This window comes from Dendrobates tinctorius, unplaced genomic scaffold, assembly GCF_039654945.1.
Source record: "Dendrobates tinctorius isolate UK_male_01 unplaced genomic scaffold, ASM3965494v1 ptg000203l, whole genome shotgun sequence".
In the NCBI taxonomy this organism is placed as follows: Eukaryota; Metazoa; Chordata; class Amphibia; order Anura; family Dendrobatidae; genus Dendrobates; species Dendrobates tinctorius.
Window position 1 is genome coordinate 17,524,162 of NW_027361870.1, and position 12,315 is coordinate 17,536,476.

The following is a 12,315-nucleotide window of genomic DNA, read 5'->3' on the forward strand; positions in this document are numbered from 1 at the left end:
CATGCGCGGTCACCATGTCCTCACTCAGTGCGGTACCCTGTGACCGGCCCTTCCCCGGGGCATTAGTCGCCACCAGGCGGCGGGCTCAGGCAACCATTGTGTCGCTGCATTGTTCCCCTCACAAGCACCACAGCTGTGCAGCCTGTAGCCGGTCCCATCACGTCAGACTCGTCCTGGAGCTGTGGCCGTGCTGTTATTATCAGGGCCCTCTAATAAAGGCTTCAGTTCTGTGCACTTGTCCCCCATAGTCTGAATCTCTGCAGCTCTTCTTGTCTTTACACTTTTGCGACCAAATATTTGCAAAACCTGGTGATTAACCCCTTCCCTCTGCAGCCATTGTTCTCTTTCTTCCTCACCTTTCAGGAGCCTTGTGTGTTGGTTTTTTTTTCCGTGAACACCACTTTCCTATTTAGCTGCCAGAATCGCCTTTCTCCCACCGATAGCGAGTGCACCCTGGTACTTGGTTTGGTCCTTGGAAGTTGTGGGCCAGTCTTTTCTATTGATCATACCTTTATACATATAAATAAGATTGCATCTGTTGCTAAGCTGAACAAGCCCAACTGTTCCATCCTTTCATCATGAGAGGCCTTCCGGCCCTGGTAATAATCTAGGTGCCGCAGTGTGGTTTAGGATGTGATGAAGGCATTCATAAAAAAAAAAAACATCTAGCTTCCGCCTTAGCACTTTCTCTAACTTCTAAATATCAGTTTTAAAATGTGAAGTCTAAAACTGGATCCCATGGTCTAGATGTGGCCTCACAATTGGTTTATAAAGGGTTAACACAGCAAAAAAGAGCAACAGTTTTTTACCTGCCCAGGTCACAGAAATAATGCAGTCTCAGGATAGAGCCAGCCGTCTTAAAGGGTCTTTGTCGGCACACGATGATAGTTCCAACATTCAAATACACATTCCCACCTACTTGGTTTCCATCTATTGCCATCCTATGAAGCCAAAGCTGTCAATCAAATAAAGGGACGGTGGAGACAGAGGGACAACAAGCAGGTGGGAAGGTGGAGTAAAACGTTTGGCCATGAAGAACCAAGCGGCAGGACTTAGCTGCAACAGTCATTCTGTGCGGAGTCCCTTTAATAACGATGAAAAATACTGAAGAGACAATCGTAACTGGTGCAGGAGGAGAGAGGACCGTACCCACGAGGGCTCACAATCTACAAGTGATGGGTGAGGATACAGTAGGGGAGGGTAGCGGTTTGGTGGATCGGGGTTTACTACAGGTTGTAGGCTTGTCGAAAGATGTAGGTCTTCAGGTTCTTTTTGAAGAATTCCATGGTAGGTAAGCGTCTGATAGGTCATTATAGTAAGATGCACCACCATAGGAAGATTATATAGTATAATGCAACACTCCCCATAGGCCTCTATATGGTATAAGCACGCTCCGTAGTCAGACTCTATATAGTATAATGCACTCCCCATAAAAAAAATACACTACTCACCTCTCCTCCTCGTTTACCTGCTGCTCCGAGCAGTTGAGCACCCACTCATCATAAGGGCCACATCACACACAGCGATCTTGCTGTGTGTGACATCCATCGGCGACCGCACCCCTCGCCGGGTATCGCTGATCATGCAGGATCAACCTCAGCCATTTTTTGATCGTTGGTCTCCCGCTGGCCAGCACACATTGCTGCATGTGGCAGCAGGAGACCAACGATCAGCGACGCTGCACGCTGGTATCTAGGGTAAACAGCGGGTAACTAAGAGCCGCACGGCTCTTGGATACCCGCTGTTTACCCTATATACCAGCTCGCTCACTGGTCCTGATCGCTGGTGAGTCCTGCCTATGTGACAGCTCACCAGCAATCAGCCTAACTATGTCCCACCGATCACATCCATGTCGGATCGTTGGTGGGATCGCTGGGACATCGTGTGTAACGGGGCCTTAAGACAGCAGGCGCCAAATAACGATGTCATTGTGTTCACTGTCATTGCGTCAGGGACGTCAGACGCTGAGAGGGAGATGATGGGAGAGGGAGCGTCACCTGTCTCTTTAGTGCTTTCAACTGTATAGGCATCCAGCCGATACAGTAGAACTTACGATGATGGGCAGGAGGGCCCACTGCTGACACCGAGCTTTCCTCCTGCTCAGGGGCCAGGTGTCAGTGCAGGGAGATCAAGTTAACAGTAGCGTAGCTTCGTGTGGGTCCCTCAGAGCGCGAGGCCCGGAGCGACCGCCCATTCTGCCCCCCTTGGTAGCTACGGTACTGGTGATGCCCATACTATTATTAAATCATTTTATTTCTACAGTACCAGCATATTCCGCGGCACTTTACAATGCAAAGGAAACGCACCGACAATAAGGACATTACAGAGTAACACTGTTCAGCAGATACCAAGAGGAATGAGGGCCCTTCTCACAAGCTTGCAATCTATGAGGATTAGACGGGCGGCTCAGCACTATATAAGTGCAGCCCACCGAGAACAGACCTTAGTTTTAATCATACTGTCTGTGAATTTGCTTTTACATTTTTTTGGTATTTATAAAGGGGTCATGTCAATTTCATCCCTCTTTTTATAAACTGTAAAATCTCGTTGGCTTTTGCAGCTCCTGCTTGACATTGAGTGCTGCTGCTCAGGTTACTTGTAACCAGAATACCTGAGTCTGTCTCCTGTTCTGTGGTCCCAAGTATTCTCCCATTTATCGTATATGCAAAAATAGGATTACTCCGTCCTAGGTGCATTACTCTACATTTATCTACACTTAACCTCATTCATAGAAACCCAACATGTTGGTTAGACACGACTTATCTTTCATGAATCCATGCTGGTTGCCATTTATTATATTATTCTCTGCAATGTATTTTTGCAGCGTCATCTTATAATGCCCTCAAAAAACTTTTGCACACTACTGATGTTATATCGATATTTAAGAAAGTCTGACATCAGCCATCCTCCAATCCTGCGTCACCGACCCTGTTACATGAGAGTCTAAGAAGATGAGATACAGCGGGCTGTCAATTACTGAGCTCAGTGTCTGTGGACGAATGCCATCTGGCCTGGGCGCTTTGTCAATATTTAATTTGCACTGACACGGGTTTACGTCTTCTTGTGCTAAGCCAGTACTATTTGGTGGTGATCCTTACTTGCTGCTTTGCTGAATGATACCTGGCACAGGCTGTTCATTGGTGAACACGGATGAAAAACACATATATAATATCGCAGTCTTCTCTTTCTCCTACAATCACATTGCTATGATCATTTTTTAAAGGGAATTTGTCACCACGTTTTTGCCACCCAATCTGAGAGGAGCATAATGTAGAGACAGAGACCATGAATTCAGTGATGTGTCACTTACCGGTCCCCTTAAGGCCCTTTTACATTTAGCGATGCACCAGCGATCCAACCAGCGATCCGACCCGGTCAGGATCGCTGGTGCATCGCTAAATGATCGCTAGTGAGCTTTCATACAGAAAGATCTCACAGCGATGCAGCAGCGACGCAGCGCACGATACTTACCATTCACACACAGCGATCCTGCGTCCTCCTGCCCGCCTCCACGCGTCGCTGGACGTCACAGCAGGAAGTCTCAGCAGGAAGCGCCCGACGAGAAATGGAGCTGGACATTCTCGCGCGATCAGCGATGGACAGCGGGGGAGCCGGTCGGAGGTAAGTATCACACATAGCGATATCGCTAGCAATATCGCTATAACGTCACAAAACCAGTGATGTTTTAGCGATATTGCTTAGTGTAAAACCCCCTTTACTGTAGCTTTGATAAAATCACAGTTTTATCAGCAGGAGATTATCACTAGAGGATTTGTAAGTCCTTCATATTCATGAGACCTGCTAGAGCTGCGACAGCAAGCAGCTCAGTAAGTGACATCACTGGAATCAGGGTCTCTGTTCCTACATCGTGCTGATCTCGGACAGATTTCCTTTAAGTAGAAACTATTGATTGTTCAAAAAAAAAAAGAAAAAGTAAATATAATGTTACATGTTTCAATTTGTACAGTTTGCTTTTTTTGGCGGGGGGGGAGATCTAAAGGGATAGTCTTCATGAGTTTTGTAAATATCTCCACTCCAAGTTATGAGAAATAAAATCAGTGATGTTAAACTCTAGGTTTAAGAATGTCATGTTTATTGCTAAAAAGGTCTACAAATCTAGATATCATCTACCTGCCCCCAAAGATGACACTAGTCACCTTTATCTGCTCTGAAACTGCGATTAACTCCAAAAGAAAGGAAATATTAGACATCTGCCACCACAGCGATGAACTCTGGACATTCTTAATTTTCCGCTACAATTCACTTTACGACCACCCAATTTTTCTTACTGCAGAAAGTAGAATTTGATCAAAAAGAGATGTGGGAAGCCATAGATAGAGGTAATAAGTAAGTTGTTCTACGAGACTGGCAACCAGATAGCGAGGTTTTGGTGAAGGCGATGTGAGGGCGTCTATGATGGCGTCCACAACTTCATAGCTCTTCCTGCTGCCACTTTCAAGCCGCGTTCTTACAAAGTTGGCGGTACGTTCTACGGATTCCTTGCTGAAGATTTCCTTTAACTCTGCTGACAGTGGCGCCCAGATCTGTTCTGCACCAACAAGCGGTTGAATATTTGTCGCTGGAGCATAATTTCCAGGCTCAATGATACATACCTGCAAGTAAATAGAACAAGAAGAGGATTATTATAAACGCTTCACATTGTTTTTTTGTGAGTGCGAGATTTTAAAAAAGGGGTTGTATGGCGAGAACAGGTTATCCATTATCCACAGAATACAGAGCGGCGGCTTTAACTGCGCCCCCCTGGCCCTGACTGACAGCCAGCCAGCCGGCCCTAATGCAGACCCAGTGTCAGTCGGGGTGCGGTTACAGACGCCGCTCAGTATTTTCGTGACCGAAACTGGAAGGCAGCGGGGGGAATAAAGTTCATTTTCTCCCTGCAGAATTTTGTTAAGCACCGAGCAGGTTAACAGAATGATTAATCTGTTGACTAACCCAATATCTGCAGGTTAATAGTGTTTTTTGGGGGTGATTGTTTCCCTTTAAATGGGAATCTGCCAGTAGGATTTACCCTCCTAGGCTGTCTGTAACGGTGTGAAGGTCATAAGAATCTGAATACGAACAAGTGCACTGAGCTGCACATGGAGCCAATCACTCCTCATTTTGCAGACTTAACTAGACCGATAAATACAGCAGTCCGTTTGAACACAGCCTTAGAGATAACAACAGTAAGGGTGCTGTACACCGCAGATTAGGGAATGGAGAGTATGGAAAGCATCTATGTTCTCAGGGAGGGCAGAGTAAATGGGCTTTAGATAGGAAGAAAAGCACATGACAAAATGATACATGAGCTAACGAAGACAGCAAGCAACATGGGTCCCTAGAAGGGACACAACCACAAAACAAAACTTACAAGTATAAGCGTGCTGCACACTGTATATCACAGAGGTGTAAATTGAATCTGAGCTTTTAGATCAGGGGTGGGGAAACTCAGGCCCCCGGGCCATTTACGGCCCTCAATGACCTTTTATCCTGCCCCCGTGTAGATTCTCAGGGACCGCAGTGCTTGGGCAGGGAGCTATAATTTGATTGCCACCAGCTCATTAATTTCGTCTTGCTCTGTTAGCACACACACATGCATTGTTCACTACTGAACACTAAAGGGCATGCAATGAAAGGTTACATCCTGATACCAGTGCCAGAGTCAGGATGTAGTTTTTGGGCAGAGTTTGTACATCCCCGAAGGATGGTATAAATATCCAAATAGCTCTTGCCAGAAAAAAAAAAAAGATTCCCCACCCCTGTTTTAGATGGAAGTGCTAGGAGTAACAACAGTTCATGCATTTTTGGTAATCTGAGGATTTCTGTGAATATTAGCTATGCAAGCAGTTTAATATCTCGTGTTCCAGTAAACTTGAGTAAGAGTGTTGTCAGAACTTCAAAGTGAACCTGTCAGCAGGATTGTGCTCCGTAAACTACAGACGCTGTCTGGTTGGCATTGTTATACTGATTAAAATTATACCTGGGTGATTAAATCCGTCTTGTGGTTGTTGTTTAATTAAAATTTGTAGCTTTCAGTTAATGAGATTCTTGTGCTGTCAGGTGGCCTGTGGGGGGGTTGGGGTCTTTATGTGGTGCTCTGCTTACATATGCTTCTGTATGACTTATGACAGGTCACTGATCCTTCACTGACGTGCCCCCTATTTTACATACTGCATATACAGTAATAGTATAATAATATATTTTTTTAATGTTTTGTTTCAGCAAAATGGCACCGGCGGCGGAGCATGCTCAGAGGCATCTATCGGTTGCCACCATTTTGTTGGAGCCAAAATAAATTTGGCTGCAGTGCTTGTGTGGCGCCCCCAGGAGTATGGTTGCCACAGTGGCATTGCCTTCCTCCAGGGAGGGTGATGTCATGCTTGGAAGCAAGGAAGGGTCTCTCTGACAGTTAATCATTTACATGCAACACAGTTCCCATTCCAGGCCAGCAGAGGGGGCTCTGAACCAGGATTGGGGGAGAAGCACGCTCTGAGGGCCAGGAGGGGAAATAGTTAGTTAGTGTGAGGAGAGAAGCTGGAGGTTGAGCTGAGGAAAGAGAGCGCATGATCTGGAGCCTGGTCTCCACGGTTGTATGGATACTGAAGGTCCTGCAACAGAAACCAGAGGAGTAGAAGCTGTAAATGCTCTATTCCAAACTAAGACTCGGAGGCACAACAGCAACGAGTGAGCCAAGAGATAGAGGGCTACAGCTGTCTGCCATACGAGGTAGTTCTAAGAGAAGATAAGAAGGAGGAACTTCAGTGTAACACTGTACTGCATGTACCTCAAGCCAGCGCTAGGAAGGAGACTACACAACCCATCTGATAGAGAGATTCCTGAGTTGCTTCCAGGCTAGCCAGCTCCTGTGCCATCTGTAATCAGGACCCTGGACTGCATTTGCCAAGTAAAGGTAAAGAAACTGCACTCCGTTGTGTCCTTGCCTCCTTCCTACAACATCATCAGCACTACTACATCTCTGTGCCGTACACTGCACCTTCTTCCTAACCCTTTATCTACACTGCCCAGGGACAACAGCCCTACCTGTGGAGGGCTACAACATCATTGCTGCTCTACACCATCTGTCCCAGAGGATCTGCTTGCAGCGTCGGATTAACATCTCCCTTGCCGAACACCACAGGTGGCGTCACGAATCACTTATAAACTTTATTCCCAACTCAACACCTTTTACATGGGCGCCCAGGGCCACTGACTGGGTCACCGCTGCTGTGACAACTCCCTCTGAGAGACCGGCCCGGTACCGAGTACCCCACAGCCCTGGGAGGGCGACCCACTTGCGCAGTAGCATCTATCAGAAAGCGATAGATGCTACTGGACCAAGCCAATACTATTATATGCAAGTGATAGATGCTACTGTACATGTGCTGCCGCTGCTGGGGCCATTTTACTAAATTTAAATTTTGTTTTACAAGTCAACACTATTATATGCAGTATGTAAAATAGGAGGCAGGTCAATGACATGTCATTAGCCCATAAGTATGCATATGTAAGCAAAACACCACATAAAGCCCGTCCACTGCCTCACCCACAGGCCGCCTCGGAGCATGAGAATCTCATTAACTGAAAACTAGAAATAAAGATGAAACAGCAACCACAAGATGGATTTCATCAACCAAGATATCATTTGAATCAGTATAACAGAGCCAACCTGACACTGTCTGTAGTTTACTAAGCAAAATCCTACTGACAGGTTCCCTTTAATATTGATGGCCTATCACTGAAATACGCCATCAATATTTGTCCTGTAAGGGTCCAATTCTCGAATGTTCCCATATTTGTTTATTCACACATAGAATAGAATATGTCTGGACCACACTAAGGACAGATTTTTAGTGTTAGGCTGGAGTCACACTAACCTGCGCAAAATACGGTCAGTATTTTACATGCGTAATACGGATGACAGACCCCTAAACAGTGCTCCGTATGTCATCCGTAATCAAGGTGTGGTCGCGTATTTTGCGCATGTCAGCATCCGTATGTAATCCGTATGTAATCCGTATGCTGAGATTTTCTCGCAGGCTTGCAAAATGGACATATAATGGAGCCCTATGACAGTTTTATTAAAGAAACAAAAGAATAGATATAGACACATAGAATACATATATATATATATATATATATATATATATATATATATGTATTCTATGTGTCTATATCTATTCTTTCATTTCTTTATTAAACCTGTCAGTGTGAGTTTACTGTATCGCGCACTGAATTGCCGGCTTTGCTAAAAGACACCTGGTGCGTATTTCTCGCAAGTCACATGTGTGGTCCGTGTGTAATCCGTATTTTTTGCGCACCCATAGACTTGCATTGGCGTACTACGGGCGTAGTACGCTGACAATCGCAGCATGCTGCGAGTGGCACGGAGCGTAGGATACTGAGGAGAAATATACGGCTGGTGCGAGTGACCCCATAGAGAATCATTGGTCCGTGTCTAATGCGTGCTTTTTGCGCCTCTCACTCTCCCGTATTCCTCGCCAGTGTGACCCCGGCCTTAAAGTCTGGGAAAAAAACATTTTAAACTGACCATATATATTAGATTTACATAGCAATATCCCGCTTAAATCATTGACTAAGCCGATCAAACACTTGTTTTTGGGATGACCAGATAAGATAGCTGTGGCTAACAAGGCCTGTAGGGATGTGGACCATCTTATCCTGTTCCTGCCCCTGAAGACAGGCGCACTGTGTGAATACCATCGTGCTGTTTTATATGTGAAGTAACACGTGTCTAATGTAATGTGACATAATGTATTATGGTGATGTACAGTATAAAGTGTTATAGCATAATGTGAATATAAAGTAGGGATAGCCTTGTAACATAGGACAGATTAACTTGTAGGTAGGAAATGGTTAAGGTTAGGATTAGCCCAGTGAGCGGGCACTAGCCTTTGGGTGAAACGTGCGTTGGGGCTGGTGGCCCAGGACACATGTAGCTGACCCCCTTCCTTCTATTTACATACCATTTTATCTGTAAGTATTGACTTTGTTGCATCCTTCTCACTAAACTATTTAGTACTAGTCATGGCACTTGCTTTTTGACTTTGATTATCAGGTTAGTGGGGTTATTGGTCTTATTCGGTATTTGACCTTGTACTGGTATATTTTTTACTTTGTACATGTAACTGGTATCACTGTGAGGAACATTCTGTTTTGGTATGTGTTTGTCATTTTGAAATAAAAAAATCTTTTTTTTTTTTAATATATTTAATAAATTGTCAGATTTTATGAGACCCATGTGTGCACTCAATTTCATATGTTGGTTTGTAGATTAGTTTTTGAGTGTGTCTCTTTCATGTTTTTTCCTATTTGCTCAGGCTTTTACGTTGGAATTTCTTATCCGATATTTATGCCAGATACATTTTCTGCGGCGTAGCGAAGGGACGAACATAACATATTAACTCACATCACCGTAAGGCCTGACGAACACCTCCAACTTAAAATCAGTGCAAACGGATGATGCTATCCACGCAATGTTTCATCTTTATACAAAGTTAAAATCGTAAAAAACAGCATGACGCCTGGGACATCTAGGGTTGAAGGTATCACAAAAGTTGGCAATCTTCTAAAGACCTAGCACATCCCACAACTAGCCCCCCATATGAGCTCACCAAGGAGAGGTATGTGGGCATTACTTTTATCTACTAAAAATCAAGAGTTTGGGTTTTTGCCATTTATCAGTCCTGGAAGATGCAGCTTGTTGTGGTTCTGTCAGTTTTCTTAATTGGAGCGATTCCTTCCACTAAGCTCTGGGCCATTTCCGTGACACGAGTTTAGTACTTTTTCTTTTGTTATCCCTTTTATACCATGTGATTATATACTCTGTATTATTTTACTCCCATTTTGTAACATCTCTATATATTTTTTTTTATAAACACTGTCTACTTTTTAGAATAAAATTTAATAGCTCTGTTCCTCTTGCCCTGTAAACTGCACCCCTGAAGCCATACGCTACCTGTTGGGTGTCCAATTGGCCTGTATAAACGATTGGTGGTGGCAGCTATGTTTTGTGGGTTATTGGGAAGCTTGGCTCTGCTACTAAATAATAAAAAAGCAGAAATACAAGAGTCTTACCTGTACCCCAAATTGCTTCATTTCTAGTCGAAGGCAATCGCAGAATTTCTCCAGCCCAGCTTTGCTCATTGAATAAATACCATTTAGCATACCTATGTATGCATTTGTGCTCGATAAAAACACCATGCGACCTGCAATTACGGTACATGATAGGTTAACACAAAGATATAATCATAATAAAGCAGACGGGTGTGCGAAAGCTTGAGGACATGCTTAGAGAAAAAGGGTGTACTAGTTTTTTTTTTTGCTATCAAGTTGATGCAAAGTTTACTGGATAAATTCTCTTAAAATGGCTATCAGACAGGTTTTTGCAGCGGAAACATTTTGCACGTGAGTAAATGCAATTAGTACATGAGCAAAAATGAAAAATTTTTGAACATGAAAACCAGAGAAGCATTATCATTTTCATTTATTTTGTAGCAAACTCAAGTTTAACCGCTTCCTGCTAATGTAGAGAGGGTGTAGGTATATAAAAGCGAGCTCAGGAGCTGCGTTGCTCCATACAGGACAAGTACCGTCTAGCTCGGATTGCTACTATTTAATCTCTGAAATGCCTTTCAAGCTATGATAGCAGCATTTAACTCCTTTACCCCCGAAGGTGGTTTGCACGTTAATGACCGGGCCAATTTTTACAATTCTGACCACTGTCACTCTATGAGGTAATAACTCTGAAATGCATCAATGGATCCCGGTGATTCTGAGATTGTTTCCTCGTGACGTATTGTACTTCATGATAGTGGTAAAATTTATTAGATGTGACTTGCATTTATTTGTGAAAAAAAAAAAGGAAATTTGGTGAAAATTTTGAAAATGTAGCAATTTTCAAACTTTGAATTTTCATGCCCTTAAATCACAGAGATATGTCACACAAAATTGTTAATAAATAGCATTTCCCGCATGTCTACTTTATTTACATTGGCACAATTTTGGATCCAACGCTTTTTTGTTAGGAAGTGAAAGGTTAAAATTTCACCAGCAATTTTTCATTTTTCCAACAAAATTTACGAAACTATTTTTTTTAGGGACCAAAAAAAAATTACTGTAACTTCAGATCCAAATTTTTGTATTTTGACAAGGGTAACAGGAAATAAAATGGACCCCAAGATTTATTGTGCAATTTCTCCAGAACATGCCAATAACACCATATGATGGAGAAAACCATTGTTTGGGCACACGGCAGAGCTCGGAAGGGATGAAGCGCCAATTGACTTTTTGAATGCAAAATTTGCTGGAACAATTGGCAGATGCCTTGTCGTGTTTGGGAGCCTCTGATGTGCCTAAACTATGAAAATCCCCCACATTTGACACCATTTTCGAAACTAGACTCCTCAGGGAACTGATCTAGATATGTGGTGAGTACACTGAACCATCAGGTGCTTCGCAGAAGTTTAGAATGTTGAGCCGTAAAAATAAAAACAGTCACATTTTCCCCAAAAATGGGTGTTTAGCTCTAAATGTTGCATTTTCATCAGGGTAACAGGAGAAATTGCACCATACAAGTGGTTGTACGATTTCTCCTGAGTAGTCCGATACTTACAGTGGTGTAAAACTACTGTTTGGGCGCATGGCAGGGCTCGGAAGGGAAGGTGTGTAATTTTAATTTTTGAATGTAAAATTTCCTGGAATCATTAGCGGACGTCATGTCCCGTGTGGAGAGCCCCTGATGTGCCTAAACAGTGAAAAAAAAACACCCCCCATTTTGAAAACTAGACCCCTCAAGGAATGTATTTAAATGTGTGGTGAGCACCTTGAACCCACATGTCAGACATACACACAGCCTACCCTGAAAGGGTTACTTCCCAACATAATATTACCTCACTGAAAGATTCAGGATGACCGGGCGGACTGCTTGGGGAGTCTGACAGTGTTGGGAATTTTCCCTTTGTTTCCCTATATATAGGAACAGCCTCTCTTACCCCTTATTGATAAGTCCTTTTAGGCGCTCTATTTACCTCCTTATTCTCTGTAAATTATGAATATAAGTAATGGTTTATTCTGGAACTGGGTTTGACTGTGGCTAGACTGCTTGATTTGCACTTTGCACTATTTGCACTTTGTTTGCTATTTGCATATGTCCTCCAGTTGTCCTCTTTTGTCCTTTGTCTAATAAAGATGTTTAATACTATGGATCTATAGTCACATTTTTTCTGTGGTTCTCCACATTCCTCATATTGTAAGTTTTTAGCGATTGATCCTTGATGGTCCAGTCTCTGCTGCACC

At 43.5% G+C, this 12,315-nt stretch overlaps 1 protein-coding gene across 2 annotated transcripts in view; it reads right to left on the reverse strand.

Moving 5' to 3' along the window:
* Nucleotides 1-4,072: 4,072 nt before the first annotated feature.
* Nucleotides 4,073-12,315, reverse strand: part of LOC141057299 (retinol dehydrogenase 7-like) — a 43,661-nt gene continuing 35,418 nt past the window's right edge. For both annotated transcript variants that reach the window (XM_073553842.1, XM_073553841.1), the window contains 2 exons: nucleotides 10,096-10,226; nucleotides 4,073-4,613 (listed from right to left, as the gene is read on the reverse strand). In XM_073553842.1, the coding sequence (XP_073409943.1) occupies nucleotides 4,266-4,613; nucleotides 10,096-10,226 (479 nt within the window). In that variant the 3' untranslated portion in view covers nucleotides 4,073-4,265. The remainder of the gene's footprint in view (nucleotides 4,614-10,095; nucleotides 10,227-12,315) is intronic.